Below are 18,878 nucleotides of genomic sequence, written 5' to 3'. Positions count from 1 at the left end.
CCCAGTAGTAGGGATTACAAGTGTGTGCTGTCATGTCTGCTCCTCTTAGTCTTAGCAGGACAGACTGACAATATATGGATATTTTGAACAACACAAAGGAAAGATGATGGTAGAATAACCCTTAGGTCAATCACAACTCTCAGACTAGAAGATTCAGAATAGTATTCATTCCTAAGCCTTCCTTAGAAATCCTCCTGTTTCTAGGTTAATATTAAATCAAACACTTCCTCTCAAATACCATGGGGTTCCTTCTAACCCAGCCTGAAAAGGACAAAAAGGGAAAGAGATGGGCATCAGAGAAGCTTTCGGACATAAGGTTATACCACCTTGACACATCAAACTGTGGCATGCTCCAGGGGACAAGCAAAATATTAAAGAAAGAGAAGTTCTACTTAAGTATCCTAAAATAACTGTCTACTAGACTGATTCAAGAGTGTGTTACCTGCCCATCCTTTGATAAAACAGAATCACAGTCTCAGGGTTGGAGGGGATATCAAAAACCACCAAGTCCAACTTCTACCTTAACAAGCATCTCTTCTATAATATCCCCAGCAAAGGTTATATGGTTTTCACTGGAAGGCCTTTTCTGAAGGAAAAACTTCTAACACCCGATCTACTTCTGGATAGATCTAATACCTAGGACATTTTCCGTTACATTGAGCTTTAATTTTCTTCTTTAAATCTTCTAGATTGGCCCTCTGGGATAGAATAGAACAAGACTAGTCCTTCTTTCAAAGACTAGTCCTTCAAATATTTGAAAACAAATACGAGTTTTCTTCATCAGGCCAAATGACTCCAGTTCCTTCAATTGATGCACTTATCACTATTGCTTTCTTTTGGGTGTTCCCTAGGCTATCAATATTCTTCCCCCAAAAGGTGCCTATAATAATGTAGAATCAGTTTGTGGTAAAAAGTTTTTAAAAGTCAGTTAGTGAATACGGAAAGACGCCAGTTTTTGAAGGACCACCCTTTCGGGGAGGAGACCGACGGCCGTGCATGGGCTACGCACGCCAGTCGGGCTGCTAAGCACTCCACTTCCGGGGTGCGAGCTTAAAAGGCAAGGAGAGAACGGAAGTGGGAGCTCTTTTCGGCTCTCCTTGTTCACTGGCTGCGCTGCACACACAGAGGCTGACTGGAGTTGGACTCGGCCTGGCTCGCCATAACAGCACGTGCTTGACATGGCTCTCCCCCGCAAAGGTGGCCTTGGGCTTTTGGTGAGTTTTATACGGAATATAGACTAAGCTTAGACTTAAGACTATTTGTTTTGCATTTCTACTTTCCTATTCCTCTAATCAACATCACCTTGTAATTTCCAAACAATAAAAGCTCAAACTAGAGACCAGAGGCTTCTTCCATTTACTAGTCTGGGAGATAAATAAGGGAAACAGTTAAAAGGGGAGGTTAATGCTCTAGTATCCAATTTTAAATCTCACAAGTTTGACCAGTGCAGACCACCTCATGATTATCATCTTCCTCATTCTGGAATAATACCTCTTAATGCTTCAAAGTTCATATTGATTTTTTTCTTTTTAGAACAACTCAGTAAAATAAAACATTTGTTTGTTGATGTTTCATATATATGTCAGAGAAACAAAACAAACATTTAAAAACAAAAGAGCAAGAAATTTCAAACAGCAACTTCATGGATAAAGAAAAAGGGAAAAAGGAAAACAAAAGCATTTTATTTCTAGCCTTCCAACTATCAAGTTACAAATAAATTATTTATTTTATAGCTAAATATAGACACACACAAGTTATTGGAATGCTTGGAATAAGATTATGTCTTTTATCATAGTTCTTTTAAGCATGTTTTTCTCCCCTCCTTTGAGATTGTTAGGAATATGATCACTTCACAAATAAAATCAGAAGCAGGAGAAAGAACCTATCAAAAGCTATTTAGTCATCCAAAATAATGGAAAAATGACTGATCACTCCTAAAATATGTGCAAAAATATAAAATCTCAATAAAATACAAACATATTTTTCTTTAACGAGCTTTTCAGAAAACCAAGGCCTGAAAAATTTTAGTTCTTTTTTCTTTTTCCTCTTCCTGTTGGTAATTCTCATTGTGGTTGGAGGTCATCAGGAATATGTTATCTGACTGGGTTGCAACATAGGCCTGGGCTCTCTATTTGAGGGTGGCAATGTTTGGATTATGAGACAGGAAGTTGAGGGTTAATAGGTCATTGCAGCCTTTTCTTTCTTTTAAAAAAATTAACCCCTCCCCTCATCCCAACTCTAATGTCTGGTTATCTTATTGGTATTCTGCTTTTTGATTTTATCAGCCTCCTCTTCCTCCTCTTTATCTTCCTATTTATTTGATTATAGTTTCTTAGCTTCTATATCCTCATCTCCATCTTCTGCCTCATCATATTTTTCTTAATCCCCTTCATTTTCCTCATCTATTTCACTGTCAACCTCTTCTCCATTTTTCTCATTAGCATTACCATTGACTGCTTCCTTTCTGTCATTTTCTATCTTCTCCACAATTTCCTTCCTCTCCCTTAATGCCTTTGTAGAGATCTCAGAGCTGGTGTACATGGCTATGTCTGACATATTGAGGAGGGAGGAAGCAGTAGGAAGAGAGTGAAAATTTTAAAAAGGGGATGTCAAAGTCTGAATGACAAAGAACACAGGTGAAAAACACCTCCAGCATGGACAATGAAGCAGTTTCAGGCCCAGACATAGCAGGAAGGGGGGTAAGGAAGAAGTAAGAAGCACCAGGAGTAGCACCAGAGTAAGAGGCCACTATGGCAATGGCTACAGTGGTAGATGCACAGTGTAGACAGCAGCCTGGGAACTATGTATGACTGTGTCTGACTTACCTGTAGCCAGGAAACTATTGCTGTCCGCTATAATCTCACTTTTAATATTCATTTTTTTTTGATGGGGCAATGAGGGTTAAGTGACTTGCCCAGGGTCACACAGCTAGTAAGTGTCAAGTGTGTGAGGCCAGATTTGAACTCAGATCCTCCTGAATCCAGGACTGATGCTTCATCTACTATGCCACCTAGCTGCCCCCTATAGTCTCACTTTTTAAAAAAAAATATTTTTTTAAATAAGAGAAATAAGAAAGGGCTGGCCAGCATCCCTACCTGGTAAGCTTGGTACCGATCTGCTGCCTCAGTTCCAATCTCTCCTCATCAGTCTGCCTGGGCAAGATGTTTTTCTCTTCTAACTCTCGCTTGGAGGGCCTGTTGCTGAGCTTAATGGCCAAGGAATCCTTTCGACACACCTTCATAGCCAGAGAGCCTGGAAGAAGACAAAAACCAGAGAGCTTACCTCAACAAGCACCTGTATTCCCTTCCAGCATGTGTACATCCAATAGTTGCATGATAATATTGGAAAGAAATATCCACAAAGAGTTTAATGCTCAAAAGAGTTTTACCTTTTGTTCAAATGCAGATTTATAGAGTTCAATCAAGCAAGTTGGTATTGGGTGGGGAGTTGTAGATAACAGAAACATGAGGTATGATCCCTGCTTTTAGGGAACTTACAGTTTTTTCAGGGTGATAAAATAAATGCTCATATAACAATGCAAGGACAACAAATTGCTAAAGAATGTGTTAGTGACAATAAATATGATAGGGGCTCAGCAAAGGGAGAGATCAGTGTGGGCTTTGGTAGCTGGAGAAGCCTTCATTGACTTATATGAGTCTTCAAAGGATGGGTGGAGGCCGTGGAGAAAACGCCATGAGTAAAGTCACAGGAATAAAAATGAGCATGTTGTGAGCAGACAGCTATTGAGATGTTGGCCTCACTTGATCAGAGGATCAATAATTGGGTAGACAAGAGGAATTTAGGTTATGGAGTATCTCATACTGGGGAATGGTCTTTGATAGCAGTTTACTTTTTAAGAATCAGTGCAAACAGGGGCAGCTAGGTGGCACAGTGGATAAAGCACCAGCCCTGGAGTCAGGAGTACCTGAGTTCAAATCCGGCCTCAGACACTTAACACTTACTAGCTGGGTGACCCTGGGCAAGTCACTTAACCCCAATTGCCTCACTAAAAAAAAAAAAAAAGAATCAGTGCAAACAACTACTCAGAGGCTACTTGTCACAATGCATACAGAGCTGGATTTGGAGTCCTAAGTTCTGGGTTCAGATCCTGGCTCAGATACTTATTAGTCTGTGTATCTACAGTCCTTCAGAGCATTCATACTTGCACTACTTACTTTATAAGGTTTTTCTGAAGGAATTACTTTGCAAACTCTAAAAGCCAAATCTGAATGAGATATTATCAGTAACCAGAGCCAACTAATGGCATTATATTTCTTGAGATACAATGGGCTCCAGATGACTGGGGGTCTGAATTTTCATGTTGTGGATTATTAATAACATTGGATCATTGGTTGTTCCCTCACTTGCTTTTTGACCATCATTAACATTCCTGTCAGGGTCCCTTTGCTCATGTTGTTCTTCCCCTGCAAGAAGAACAATTCTGCTAGTTATCTGCAGTACAGTTAAATGGTTTGGTGGGAAAGGAAATTGAAGATATTGACAAAAGGTTTGGGGATTTCCTGTGTATTTTGTTTATCTTATCTTTCTCCCTTATTTTAACTCAAATTATCAGGACTATAGGTCATGCTACATTGAAATCAGTTCTGTCTTTAAAAGGACTTCTTATTCAGGCCTAGAATTATGGATTTTGAACTTTTCTCTTCTTTCCCTACTTCCTTTCTCAGCACATTTCAAGACACTCAAATGGAACATTTAAATTCTGGTCTTTCAATGTTGTTGGTGTCTGAATGAAAATGAATAATTACATACACAACAGTTGGCATTAATTATTGAGCACTCTCTGTGGCTAAAAAAATTCTGGTGATACAGTCAACCTCTTTAAGGAGAATATGAAGTGTGCTTTCATTTTGGCTTTTCCTAATGCTTTAAGGAAAAAACAAAAAGATTAGTTGGAAAGGGGGAATGGTTCAGACATACTAGTGTATAATGAGCTGTCATCATCCTCATCTTCATCCTCATCTTCCTCTTCCCTTGTGTATAGGCAGGAGGAATCTTCATAATCAGATTCATGAGGCACATTTTCTTTATTGTCATCACATTCAATCACAACAGTTGGCACTTGTCTTAGGTCTGGAAGGCCCATTGGTCCTGATTTTGTGACACCATCACCCGAGTGCAAGCTAGAACTGTGGTAGGAAGAAGAACAGGGCACTCGCTGGTCAGAACTAGAAGAAAAAGAAAGAATGGATTCAGCCACATTCACCATGTACATGTCTCAGAACTTCCAAGGTTTTCTGTTAAAGTAAAGAATTCTACATTAATCATCCCACATTAAGAAATCAAAGTACAATTAAGACTTAGAAAGTCATATTTCCAGGTTGCAGAAGCCAAAGATTGGTCAGGTGATTGAAACTACTTTTCTAGGATGCTACTTATGCATGCATTTATTAAGCATTTGCTGTGCATGAACACTGTGCTAACCTGTTCCTAGAACTTTTTTTTTAATTGTTTTAAATACATGATTTAAATGTTGCAGAGCCCTTTGGTGAGGAATATCCTTCTACCAAATGACATGCTTTATAACTCAGAAGTTAAATGATTTGCTCAGGATCAAATGGCTGTTATTTGTCAAAGATGGGACTTGAAGCCAGGTTGTGTTGGTTCAAAGGGCAGCTCTCTTTCTGTTAGGCCGCTCTGACTCCTGGAGAGAATGAAATAATCCCTGCCCTCAGAGAGATTACATTCTACATGTACACAAATAAGTTACTAAATACTTTAGAATGGCAGTGTGGCTTTGTTGGATAGTCTGAATGGTCTGGAGCAAGAGGTTTCAGCTTCTCATCTCCTTTTCAACAACAATAATAACACTAATTCTGGAACTATTTCTGATTTGTCTTATCTCCAAATAGGTATGTGTTATCATTTTCTTTTCTTTTTTTTTGGTGAGGCAATTGGGGTTAAGTGACTTGCCTAGGGTCATACAGCTAGTAAGTGTCAAATGTCTGAGGCTGGATTGAAACTCAGGTCCTCCTGAATCCAGGGCCAGTGCTTTATCTACTGTGCTACCTAGCTGCCCCTGTTATCATTTTCTTAAGGCAGTCAAGTGTTGCAGTGGATAGAGCACTGGGCCTGCAGTCAGGAGGATTCATCTTCTTGAGTTCCAATCTGTCCTCAGACACTTACTAGCTATATGACCCTGGACAAGTCATTTAACTCTGCTTCAGTTTCCTCATCTGTAAAATGAGCTGGAGAAGTAAATGGCAAACTATTTCCAGTATCTTTGCCATGAAAATCCCAAATGGGGTCACAAAGAGTCAGACATGACTGAAAAATGACCCAACAACAAGAACATTATTTGCTTTTCTACTTGATTCATAACAAAAGGTTAATTTGCCAGTATATTGCTCAGACATCATGTTTTGGATAGCCAACTTCATCATATTTCATCTTCCTGCCTCTCTCATGAAGTCATGCATAAACTCAGGTAAGGGAGTAAGGGTCACACTAAAAGTGATACTAGATACCACTTGGAGAGTTCTGCATTGTGTAATGGCAAAAGGTGAAGGAACAGGTGTCTGGAGACCTTGGTACAAGTCAATAGGAGGAGGAAAGCGAAGTTGTGGATCTAGGATCCACATTATCTTTTCTAAGCTACAGTCTTTTATTTTTAAGATGTCCATCAGGGACCTTAGGTAAGGATGGTATTTTTGGTTGAATAAAAAGTGGGTAAGAAGCAAAGATGATATTTTTGAATTTCTCTCTTAAGCAGAGTCCACTCAGTTGAAGGACTTATTTTCTTAGTAAGGTACAGGGAAGGGTCAGATTGATTACTGAAGTTCCATAAGTTCCTAGATGATCATAAGCTGAGCAGTCTAGGATTCTTTTGTAACAGGTCCTATATCAAATTGAGCAATGAAACATGTGGATAACTGCCATACTTCTGTAGATTATGCCAAAGAGGTAATTGCATTCTTAATTTTTTTTTTTTTGGTAAGGCAACTGGGGTTAAGTGACTTTCCCAGGGTCACACAGTGCATTCTTAATTTTTAACTATAAGATCAAAAATTTAATTGAAATAAATTTCTAGGGGCAGCTAGGTGGCACAGTGGATAAAACACTGGCCCAGGATTCAGGAGGACCTGAGTTCAAATCTGGCCTCAGACACTTGACACTAGCTGTGTGACCTTGGGCAAGTCACTTATCCCTCACAGCCCTACACCCCGCCCCCCCAAAGAAAGAAATTTCTATTTCATATATAAAGATAACAGATTCCACAGTCATCAAATTTTTTGGCAATTTAGAAATAAGCAACCTTGTACCCAAAAAAGTAAAAATGTTAAAGAAAAGGGTAGCTTACAGTTTTATTTTTGGACAAAAATCTTGCATATATATTATTATTATTATTTTTATTTTTTAGTGAGGCAATTGGGGTTAAGTGACTTGCCCAGGGTCACCCAGCTAGTAAGTGTCTGAGGCTGGATTTGAACTCAGGTACTCCTGACTCCAGGGCTGGTGCTCTATCCACCATGCCACCTAGCTGCCCCAAGCATGCATATATAAACACATAAATACTTATATATGTGTGTGTGTGTGTATATATATATATATATACACACAATGCAGTATGTGCATATAGATGTTTGAATATATGTATAGATACATACATATGTGTGTGTGTGTGTGTGTATATATATATGATAAAATACTGGGATTAGGCAGACGCCCAGGAGCCCCACCTGAAGATTGATTTAGAATTGTTTGAATTGGGTGAGACTAAGAAACTGACTGAGTACCTAATTAAGGGTGATTGGATGGAGACCACACCTGGCTGACCCTGAGTGATGTGTTGTTCTCAGAGGCTGGGGACTACTGACATCAGCAGGAGACCATTCTCAACCAATTAGCTTGAAGGACCTTCCTTTTTAGGGAGGGAAAGAGGAACTAGGAAGCAGAGGTTAGCTCACTGGATCTCTCTTTTTTTTGTTGAAGAACTTGCACGTGGTGGGAGAGAAGGAGAAAAAGAGAGGGCCTCTTTTCATCCAGGACTTTGGTGTGGTGAGGGACTTCACTTGGGCTGCTAGGAAAGGAAGTTTTTTTTTTTTCTCTCTGGCTATACTGAATTGATCTAAACCAGGATTTTCCATGCTATAAGGAATCTGTTCTCAATCTCTCTCTCTCTTCACTAATTTCTAATACACTTTAATAAATACATAAAAGCCTAAACTCTTGCTGAATTTATCAGTGATTTCAGCCAGGTTCCCCCCAAAAAACTGGGGGTGCAGATTAGAACCCACATTTAGATTTTAAACACCTATATATATATATATATACACACACACACACACATACATATACACACAAATGTATATAAATGTTTAAAGGCCAGCTTCCCTTTGGTTGCATCAACTCTAATTTCATGCCATTGAATACAAATTTTAAAAATCATTTATTTCTTCAAGATCCTCAATGTTGTCATTACTCATCTCTGTTCATTTCTCCTCAATTACATCATTAATGTCATCTGTAAAATATTCTTGAATAAAGGTTTTATCCTTCACTGAAATTGAGGAACAGCAAGATAATTTCTCATAAAACCCTTTGAATTTCTTTAAAATCAGTTCCCAAAGTTGCAAGGCCACACATTGTTATTGAATATTATTTCTTTGTTCTAAGAATTTTGATTATTCTTCTGATGTGTGTGTGTGTTTATTTTGTTTGTTGCTTTCCACTTCTCTTTTTCATTTTCTTCTCTTCCCTTTCTTTTATTGTTCCTCAACTTAGAAGTCTGATTCTAGCTTCTTGTTTATGTGAATTTTCTGCAACGTTTTGCAATCTCATTTGGAAAATTCTTTTTTAACCCTTTTTTCCTAATTTAATGATATCATGCAAACATTCTCTTTTAGCCTGTTGGTAATGAATAGATTCTATAGGGAAGGATCTCAGGCAAGCAATCATTATCTAACTAGGTATTGCTTGTTAGGTGTCCTTTGCAGTCAACAGAAGTGGATTCAGGTTAGTTTGCAGCCAACTCATTATCTATCCTGCACTTTCAGGTAGTACTCTCTGTCTTACTGATGCAGCTCTGATGATTTCTGAGATGTCCTGTCTCAGTCGCTTGCACCTCCTGTCCTCACTTAAGTTATTCTTCAAGTTGAGAGATTCCCGAACACAGGAAATCAATTCATTTCAAGAGAAGATACATCCTGCCTACTCAAGTATATGTGATTAATGAGAAAGTGGATAGTCATGGTATGTATTGTTTGTTTTTCTTTTTCAGGGCAGTGAGGGTTAAGTGACTTGCCCATGGTCACACAGCTAGTAAGTGTCAAGTGTCTGAAGCCAGATTTGAACTCAGGTCCTCTTGAAATCCAGGACTGGTGCTTTATACACTGCGCCACCTGGCTTCCCCCTATATTGTATTTCTAACAAATTTTACTTTAAACAACTTTATTCAAAAAGTAATTTTCTGATGTTAGGAAAAATTGCATTGTGCATCAATGCATGATGGCTTCCTTTAAAATTTTCAATTATCCTATAACCTAATGATATGCCTTATTTTTTTTAATTCAGTTAACTTTTTACCTTTGTGAATGAATGTTTTAATTATTATCTTTGGTTCCTTAAGAACATAAGTATTCTCTCTCTCTCTCTCTCTCTCTCTCTCTCTCTCTCTCTCTCTCTCTCTCTCTTTCTCTGGCATGTGTGTGCCTTATCTCACTCAGGTGGCCACTCGTGGGCCAATCTCACTGCTGATCAGCACAGAAACTGTATTGACTTGTTATTTTTGACCTGGGCTAGTCCACCCTCGCTTAGGCAGCCTAGTGGACCCCTGCTTCTAAGAACTCACCATATTGATGCTAGACTTAGTATGGATGCCCCAGTTGGCTTAGCCCACTGCAGCTTAGAACTCTTGAGCTCAATAGATCTGGACAGATTTCAGATATGAGCCACCAAGCTTGGCTAAAAATAACTTTTTAGTAACAAATATATTTTTTAGCTGGGCAGCTAGGTGACACAATGGATAGAGTGCTGGGCCTGGATTTAGGAAGATTCCTTTTCATGAGTTCAAATCTAGCCTCAGACACTAGCTGTGTGACCCATGGCAAGTTATTTAACTGTTTGCCTCCATTTCCTCATATGTAAAATGAGCTGGAGAAGGAAATGGCAAACTACTCCAGTATCTTTGCCAAGGGGTCATGAAGAGTTGGACATGACTAAAAAATGACCACCACCACCACCACCACCACAATTACACAATTATAATAACAATAGTTACTATACAGTGCTGACATCTAATATAAATGAATTAAAATAAAACAAAACCCCAAAGGGCTTATATCATTCTATTTTCTAAATCTGTCAATTCTTATTAAATATTGGAATGTCAAGGAGACCCATATTCCATGGAATTTAATATATAGCAAGAAAATGGATTGCATAGAAGTTGACATTGACCTTCAGGGTGACCAAAGAATGAGATGCCTAAAAGGCAGGTGTAGAGGCAAGTCATATTTCCATTATATTAGGTGTCCAGTCTGACAAATGTCAATACTAATTGCATCTTAACTGTCCAGAGCAGAATATTAAGCACTGTGCTTGAGGGTGATTTAAAAAAAGACAAGCTCTCTACCCTCATGGAGCCTCTGGTTGAATTAAGGACGAAGCATTAAAAGACCCGGAACTGGGGATTAGGACATTGAATGACACCAGACAGTGGATTTTCTTGGTTATCAAAAATAGTCTGCTGGGAAATAATTAGAAATGAGGTTTGTGAGACTGGGGGACAGGATCATGTTCCCGAAGGCAAGCCAGAGGAGTCTGGATTTGAAAGGAAACAGGGAAGCATTGTGAATTCCTAATCAGTACCTAATAGGAAGGTGATGTTTCCAGAATCAGAAGCCCTGTGTTCAAAGCCTCTCTCTAATGCTTATGGACCATATGTCTTTGGCAAGTCACCTATCATCCACGGGCCTCAGTTTCCTCATCTGTAAAATGAGGGTGATGGACTAGATGATCACTAAGGTCCCTTTCAGCTCTACAGTTATGATTCTATAATCCTAAGTCTTTATAGAATTTGTGTTTCCGATAGAGGAATAGGAAGAGAAAGAAAGCTAGAAACTCTGGCAGTGATTCATTGATGAGGTGATGAGAGGCTGGCTTAGGATGCTGACAAGGGAAACAGAAGGGAAGACATTATTTTGCAGAAACAACCAGAAACACTTTTTGATGGGTTGAATTTAAGGGGGAAGGGAGAGAAAGAGATTAAATATGGCTCTAATGTTTCAAGACTAGAGGACTTGGAGAGTAGTACCTTTTCTTCCTTTTCTAAAATAAAAAAAAGAGATCTTATGATTGCCTTTTATTTTTAATAATACTTTATTTTTCCCAATTACATGTAAAGACAATTTTAAACATTCATTTTCTAAAATTTTGAGTTCCAAATTTTCTCCCTCCTTCCTTCACCTCCACCTCCCCCTTCTTAAGACAGTAAGCAATTTGACATAGATCTCTCTCTCTCTCTCTCTCTCTCTCTCTCTCTCTCTCTCTCTCTCTCTCTCTCTCTTACACACACACACACACACACACACACACACACACACACACACACACACAATTTATGATTGCTTTTTACAGGGATTTTTGTCATTGCCAGTTTAATCTCTTTCCTGCCATAAATAGCTCTGGGTAAGAATGGAGACCCTTCTTCACATTCTGTAGTCACTGGATCTTTCAAAAAACATTTGAGGCAATGTTCTAGAACTCAGTGAATAGATCATTTCCTAGAAATTGACACCTACTCCAAAGTTGGCTGGGTCAGATTCAATCTAAAGATTGTATAGAGGGGGAAAAAAAGCTTAGATCTGTATCCTAAATTCCGAAGCTAGCTATCAAAGAAAACTTTTAAATGTGATAATCTTTTTTCCCCTTTAAAACCATGATTAGGCTCTGTTCCCATGCCTCTGATGATATTTTGTCAACCAGGCAACAATGAATACAGATTACTCTAGCTATGGTATCCTAAGGGCATTCACTGGAATATCTAGATGAGAATCCTAGAAAGGATTAAGTATTTATTGGCTGACTGAAATCTGGCCTGCTGCGTTTACCTCTAGCTGAATTTTGAATCTGGTAAGAGATAACATTTACAGACATGGCCAACATGTTAATTTGTTTTACTTGACTAGACTTATTTGTTAAGAAGGGAACATTTCTGTTTAGGAGAGGGAGTTAGTGTGTTGTGATAAAAAGAAGGGAAAAAAAAGAAATTGAGAGCATTAGCAAGTCATTAAAAATATATATATATACATACACACACACATATACACAGACATATATATGTATGTATGTGTGTGTATATATATATATAGAGAGAGAGAGAGAGAGAGAATAGGGGCAGCTAGGTGGTGCAGTAGATAGAGCACCAGCTCTGGAGTCAGGAGGACCTGAGTTCAAACCTGACCTCAGACACTTGACACTAACTTGACCCTGGGCAAGTCACTTAACCCCAATTGCCTCACCAAAAAAAAAATAATAAAATGTATACAAAATAAAACAAAGTTCTAAAAGGGACATAGAAAAATGATTCTGTTATTATAGTGTTAAATTTAACACACAAAAAATGACAATCATACAACAGAAGTTTTTGGTTTCATATATAATGCTCCTTTGCTCCTCTTTGTAAGTTAATGTTTGTTGATGATTATCAAATTCAAAATCAAAAATAAAATTAAAAAAATTTTTTTGAGCCTAACAAGGCAGAGGATCCCTTGCTTTCAGGGTATCATTCAGTCAATTGTCAGAGGCCTTGCCTTCATCCCTGCCACAGTCATGCCAACAATGGAAAACGCCCAAAGAGAGCTATATTTGGTGAAACAGTTTTCCTCATGATGTTACCTTGGCCCAAAATTTATTAAATAATGGACTGAATGAGCGGCTATACCTTTCAAAGTACTTTCTTAATCTACTCCCTGGGAATGAGCAAACTCTTCAAAATGGACTCTTCACACTACCGGGAATTGGGAACTAGGATCATTGGGAATGCCAAGTTAATTTCATTCTATGCATGGTTTTTTGTTTGTTTTGTTTTGGTTTTTGTGTGTGTGGGGGCAATGAGGTTTAAGTGATTTGCCCAGGGTCACACATATAGTAAGTGTCAAGTATCTTTGGCTGGATTTGAACTCAGGTCCTCCAGAATCTGGGGCCCGGTGCTTTATCCGCTGCACCACCTAGCTGCCTCCTCTATGCATGTTTTGTTCAGTTATACTTCCTGTTAGAGATTAGGAACCAAAACCAGTCATCCATTTGTAAAACAGAAGGCAATTAGGTATTTGAAACCAGGACACTAGGACTGGCTATGTTGTATTACCCATTACTTTTTTTTTTTAATTATCCCCAGAATGACTAAAATTATTTCCCCTGCTTGGTTGAAAATCTTAGTATTGGTAGAAAACTATTTTTATGAAAGTAGAATGAAAGTATTGAAAGCAGTGGTGGATGCTAGGTGGCTCAGTGGATAAAGCACTGGTCCTGGATTCAGGAGGACCTGAGTTCAAATCCGGCCTCAGTCACTTGACACTTACTAGTTGTGTTACCCTAGGAAAGGTACTTAACCCTCATTGCCCTGCAACAAACAAAAAAACACCCCCAAACCCCACCAAAATAACAAAAAACAAACAGCAACAACAACAACAAAGATTTGAAAGCAGCAATCCAGGAAGATAGTCCTAAGCAATATAGCACAGGTAACATAGCACAGAATATGTAATGGTACCAATGTGCCATTCATCCTAACTTGTCTATGAAAAGAAAAAGAAGAAATTACATGGAAAAATTTATTCTTATCACAACATTTTTCAGCTCAGCATTCTGGGTTGTCAGATCAGGTCAATTAAAAACATCCATCAGAACACAGTGGAGGGAGGGCGGAGCCAAGATGGCGGAGAGGAAGCAGCAAGCTGCCTGAGCTCTCCTTCTGTTCCCTCAAAACGAACATTAAATCAAGCCTCTGGACGGATTCTGAAACTACAGAACCTGCAAAGAGACAGAGAGACACAGTCCTCCAACCAGAGATAATTTAGAAGACTTCAGGAAAAGGTCGGTCTGACTCGGGCAAAAGGGAGGCCCAGCGCAGGGCAGCAACCCAGCGCCGAGGGGGTCGGGCAAGTCAGCAGGAGCTGCGGGCCACAGCCGAACAACTGAGGCTCCCGGAACCTGGTTCAAAAATCTGGTGGCCAAGAAGGACAGTGGAAAAACCTACCTGCACCGGCCGAGAGGGCCACGAACGGCAGGATCAGACGCCGGGGTCTGGCACCTGGCTGGCTGAGCACAATCAGACAGGAAGTGCAGGGCGGGGGGATCTCCACACACCATAAAGGCCTCAGAGTAAAAGCCCGGTCACACAGCACCTATACACCTGCACAAGAAGCCTAAAACAGGGACCCTGGTGCCCCCAGAGCAGACCTCAACTTAAAGAATAAATAAATAGGCTGCAATAATGAGTAAGAAGCAAAAAAGAGCCCTCTCCATTGAGAGCTTCTGTATCAATAGGGAAGAAGCCAACACAAACTCAGATGAGGACAATAGCCTCAAATTGGCTACATCTGAAGCCTCACAAGGGAAGGTGAATTGGTCGCAAGAACAAAAAGCCTTCCTGGAAGAGCTCAAAAAGGATTTTAAAAATCAATTGCAAGAGGTAGAAGAAAAAATGGGGAGAGAAATGAAAGCAAAACAAAAAAACTATGAAAAAAGAATCAGCAGCTTGGAAAAGGAAGCTGAAGAAAACAAAGCCTTAAAAAATTCATTTGGCCAAATGGAAAAAAAGCTGCATAATCTCACTGAAGAAAACAATACCTTAAAAAATTCACTTGGCCAAATGGAAAAAAAGGTGCATAATCTCACTGAAGAAAACAATACTTTAAAAAATTCACTTAGCCAAATAGAAAAAAAGGTGCATAATCTCACTGAAGAAAACAATGCCTTAAAAATTAAAGTGGGACAGTTGGAAGATAAGGAATCCATGAGACACCAAGAATCAGTCAAGCAGAATAAAAAAAAATGAAAAAATAGAAGAAAATGTGAAATACCTCATTGGAAAGACAACTGATCTGGAAAACAGATCGAGGAGAGACAATTTGAGAATCATTGGACTGCCTGAAAGCCATGACCAGAAAAAGAATCTAGACACCATATTCCAGGAAATTATTAAGGAGAACTGCCCTGATATCATAGAATCAGAGGATAAAATCATCATTGAAAGAATCCACCGATCACCTCCTGAAAGAGACCCCAAAAGGAAAACTCCAAGGAATATTGTAGCCAAATTCCAGAATTATCAGGTGAAGGAGAAAATACTCCAAGCAGCCAGAAAGAAGCAATTTAAATATCATGGAGCCACAGTCAGGATTGCTCAGGACCTGGCAGCTTCAACATTAAAGGACCGCAAGGCTTGGAATATGATATTCCGGAAAGCAAAGGAGCTTGGATTGCAGCCGAGAATCTATTACCCAGCAAAAATGTGCATTTTCTTTCAGGGGAAAAGATGGACATTTAATGACATTGGGGACTTTCAATCTTTCCTGGTGAAAAGACCAGAACTGAATAGAAAATTTGATCTCAACATACAAGACTCAAGAGAAGTTTAAAAAGGTAAACAGAGGGGGTAAAAAAAAGTTACCCTATTAGGTTAAACTGTTTATATCTCTACACAGGAAGATAATACTCATAACTCGTAAGAACTGTAAATGTATTTGGGCAGAGAGAAGGACTTTATATAGAGGGTATAAATATAAATTGTCTTTGATGTGATGATACAAAAGAATTAAGGGGATAAAAAGGGAGTCTATGGGGAGGAGAGGAAAGGGGAGGTGGAATGGGATGAATTATATCATATGAAGAGGTGGAAAAAAACCTATTACAATAGAGGGAAAGAAAGGAGCGGGGAACATGGTTTCAACCCTATTCTCATTAGATTTGACTCAAAGAGGGAATAACATATACGTTCATTGGGATAAAGAAACTTAACTCATTCTTTAGGGAAACAAAAGGGGAAGGGAAAGGGGGGACTGATAGAAGGGAGGACAAAAGCAAGGGAGAAAAGGGTAAAGAAAAGAGAGGGGGGTGATAAAAAGGGAGGGCAGATCGGGGGAGGCAGGGGTAAGAAGTAAAACGTCGGTGAGGAGGAATAGGGTGAAAGAAGGGGGGAAAAGTACAAAGGGGGTAAATAGAATGGAGGGGAATAGACAGTCAGTAATAATAACGGTGAATGTGAATGGGATGAACTCTGCTATAAAACGGAAGCGAATTGCAGAGTGGATTAAAAACCAGAACCCTACAATATGCTGTTTACAAGAAACACATTTGAAGCAGAGAGATACACACAGAGTAAAGGTAAAAGGCTGGAGCAGAATATATTATGCCTCAGCTAAAGTAAAAAAGGCAGGGGTAGCAATCCTTATCTCAGACAAAGTGCAGGCAAAAATAGATCTCATTAAAAGAGATAAGGAAGGAAATTACATCTTACTTAAAGGTACTATAGATAATGAAGTAATATCAATATTAAATATGTATGCGCCAAGTGGTATAGCATCCAAGTTCTTAGAGGAGAAGTTAAATGAGTTACAAGAGGAATTAGATAGTAATACTATACTAGTGGGGGATCTGAATCTCCCCCTCTAAGAATTAGATAAATCTAGCCAAAAAATAAATAAGAAAGAAGTGAAAGAGGTGAATAGATTACTAGAAAAGTTAGACATGATAGATGTCTGGAGAAAATTGAATGGGGATAGAAAGGAATATACCTTTTTCTCAGCAGTACATGGCACATTTTCAAAAATTGACCATGTATTAGGGCACAAAAACATCATAGTCAAATGTAGAAAGGCAGAAATAGTAAATGCATCCTTCTCAGATCATGATGCAATAAAAATTACATGTAAGAAAGAGCCAGGGAAAAGTAGAATGAAAATCAATTGGAAACTAAATAATTTCATTCTAAAGAATGAATGGGTCAAACAAGAAATCATAGAAACAATCAATAACTTTATCCAAGAGAATGACAATAATGAGACAACATACCAAAATCTATGGGATGCAGCCAAAGCAGTGCTTAGGGGAAAATTTATAGCTCTAAATGCTTACATGAATAAGAAAGAGAAAGAGGAGATTAATGAATTGGGCATGCAACTTAAAAAGTTAGAAAAAGAACAAATTAGAAATCCCCAATTAGACACTAAATTAGAGATCCTGAAAATTAAAGGAGAAATTAATAAGATTGAAAGCAAAAAAACTATAAAATTAATCAATAAAACTAAGAGCTGGTTTTATGAAAAAACCAATAAAATAGATAAAATATTGGTTAATTTGATTAAAAAAAAGAAAGAAGAAAACCAAATTACCAGTATCAAAAATGAAAAGGGTGATGTTACCACCAATGAAGTGGAAATTAAAGCAATAATTAGGAAATATTTTGCCCAACTGTATGCCAATAAATTTGACAATCTAAATGAAATGGATGAATATTTACAAAAATACAAACTGCCCAGGTTAACTGAAGAGGAAATAAAATCCTTAAATAAACCCATATTAGAAAAAGAAATTGAACAAGCTATTAATGAACTCCCTAAGAAACCAAACATTTAAAGAACAATTAATTCCAATATTATACAAATTATTTGGAAAAATAGGGGAAGAAGGAGTTCTACCAAATTCGTTTTATGACACAAATATGGTGGTGATACCAAAACCAGGCAAAGCAAAAACAGAGAAAGAAAATTATAGACCAATCTCCCTAATGAATATTGATGCTAAAATCTTAAATAAGATATTAGCAAGGAGATTACAGCAAGTGATCACCAGGATAATACACTATGACCAGGTGGGATTTATACCAGGAATGCAGGGCTGGTTCAACATTAGGAAAACTATTAACATAATCAACCACATCAATAAGAAAACCAACCAAAATCATATGATTATCTCAATAGATGCAGAGAAAGCTTTTGACAAAGTACAGCACCCATTCCTAATAAAAACACTAGAGAGTTTAGGAATAGGGGGAGCTTTCCTTAGAATAATAAACAGTATCTACCTAAAGCCATCAGCAAGCATTATATGCAATGGAGATAAATTAGAGGCCTTCCCAATAAGATCAGGGGTGAAACAGGGATGTCCATTATCACCCCTATTATTTAATATTGTTCTAGAAATGTTAGCTTTAGCAATCAGAGAAGAGAAGGGAATTAAAGGAATTAGAATAGGCAAGGAGGAAACAAAACTATCACTCTTTGCAGATGATATGATGGTATACTTAAGGAATCCTCGAGAATCAAGTCAAAAATTACTTGAAACAATTCACAACTTTAGCAAAGTAGCAGGATATAAAATAAATCCACATAAATCATCAGCATTTCTATACATGACCAACAAAGTCCAGCATCAAGAGATAGAAAGAGAAATTCCATTTAAAGTAACGGTAGATAATATAAAATACTTGGGAGTCTACTTGCCAAGACAAACCCAGGAACTCTATGAACACAACTACCAAACACTCTTCACACAAATCAAATCAGATCTAAATAATTGGAAAGATATCAATTGCTCATGGATAGGCAGAGCTAATATAGTAAAAATGACAATACTGCTTAAATTAATTTACTTATTCAGTGCCATACCAATCAGACTACCTAAAAATTATTTTATACAGCTAGAAAAAATAATAACAAAATTCATCTGGAAAAACAAAAAATCAAGAATATCCAGGGAAATAATGAAAAAAAATTCACAGGAAGGTGGGTTAGCGGTACCAAACCTGGAGCTTTACTATAAAGCGGCAGTCATCAAAACTATCTGGTACTGGCTAAAAAATAGAGTGGTAGATCAATGGAATAGGCTAGGCTCAGGAAATGCAGTAGTAAATGACA

The 18,878-nt window shown here is 38.2% G+C and overlaps 1 protein-coding gene across 9 annotated transcripts in view; it reads right to left on the bottom strand.

Annotated features, from left to right (window-relative positions):
* Positions 1-18,878, bottom strand: part of PHACTR1 (phosphatase and actin regulator 1) — a 690,544-nt gene that overhangs the window by 64,710 nt on the left and 606,956 nt on the right. For all 9 annotated transcript variants that reach the window (XM_043963320.1, XM_043963327.1, XM_043963352.1 and 6 more), the window contains 2 exons: positions 4,939-5,186; positions 3,096-3,252 (listed from right to left, as the gene is read on the bottom strand). In XM_043963320.1, the coding sequence (XP_043819255.1) occupies positions 3,096-3,252; positions 4,939-5,186 (405 nt within the window). The remainder of the gene's footprint in view (positions 1-3,095; positions 3,253-4,938; positions 5,187-18,878) is intronic.

Source organism: Dromiciops gliroides, chromosome 1, assembly GCF_019393635.1.
Source record: "Dromiciops gliroides isolate mDroGli1 chromosome 1, mDroGli1.pri, whole genome shotgun sequence".
Lineage (NCBI taxonomy): Eukaryota > Metazoa > Chordata > Mammalia > Microbiotheria > Microbiotheriidae > Dromiciops > Dromiciops gliroides.
The sequence above is the reverse complement of the archived record's forward strand: the minus strand, read 5'-3'. Positions and strand labels throughout refer to the sequence as shown.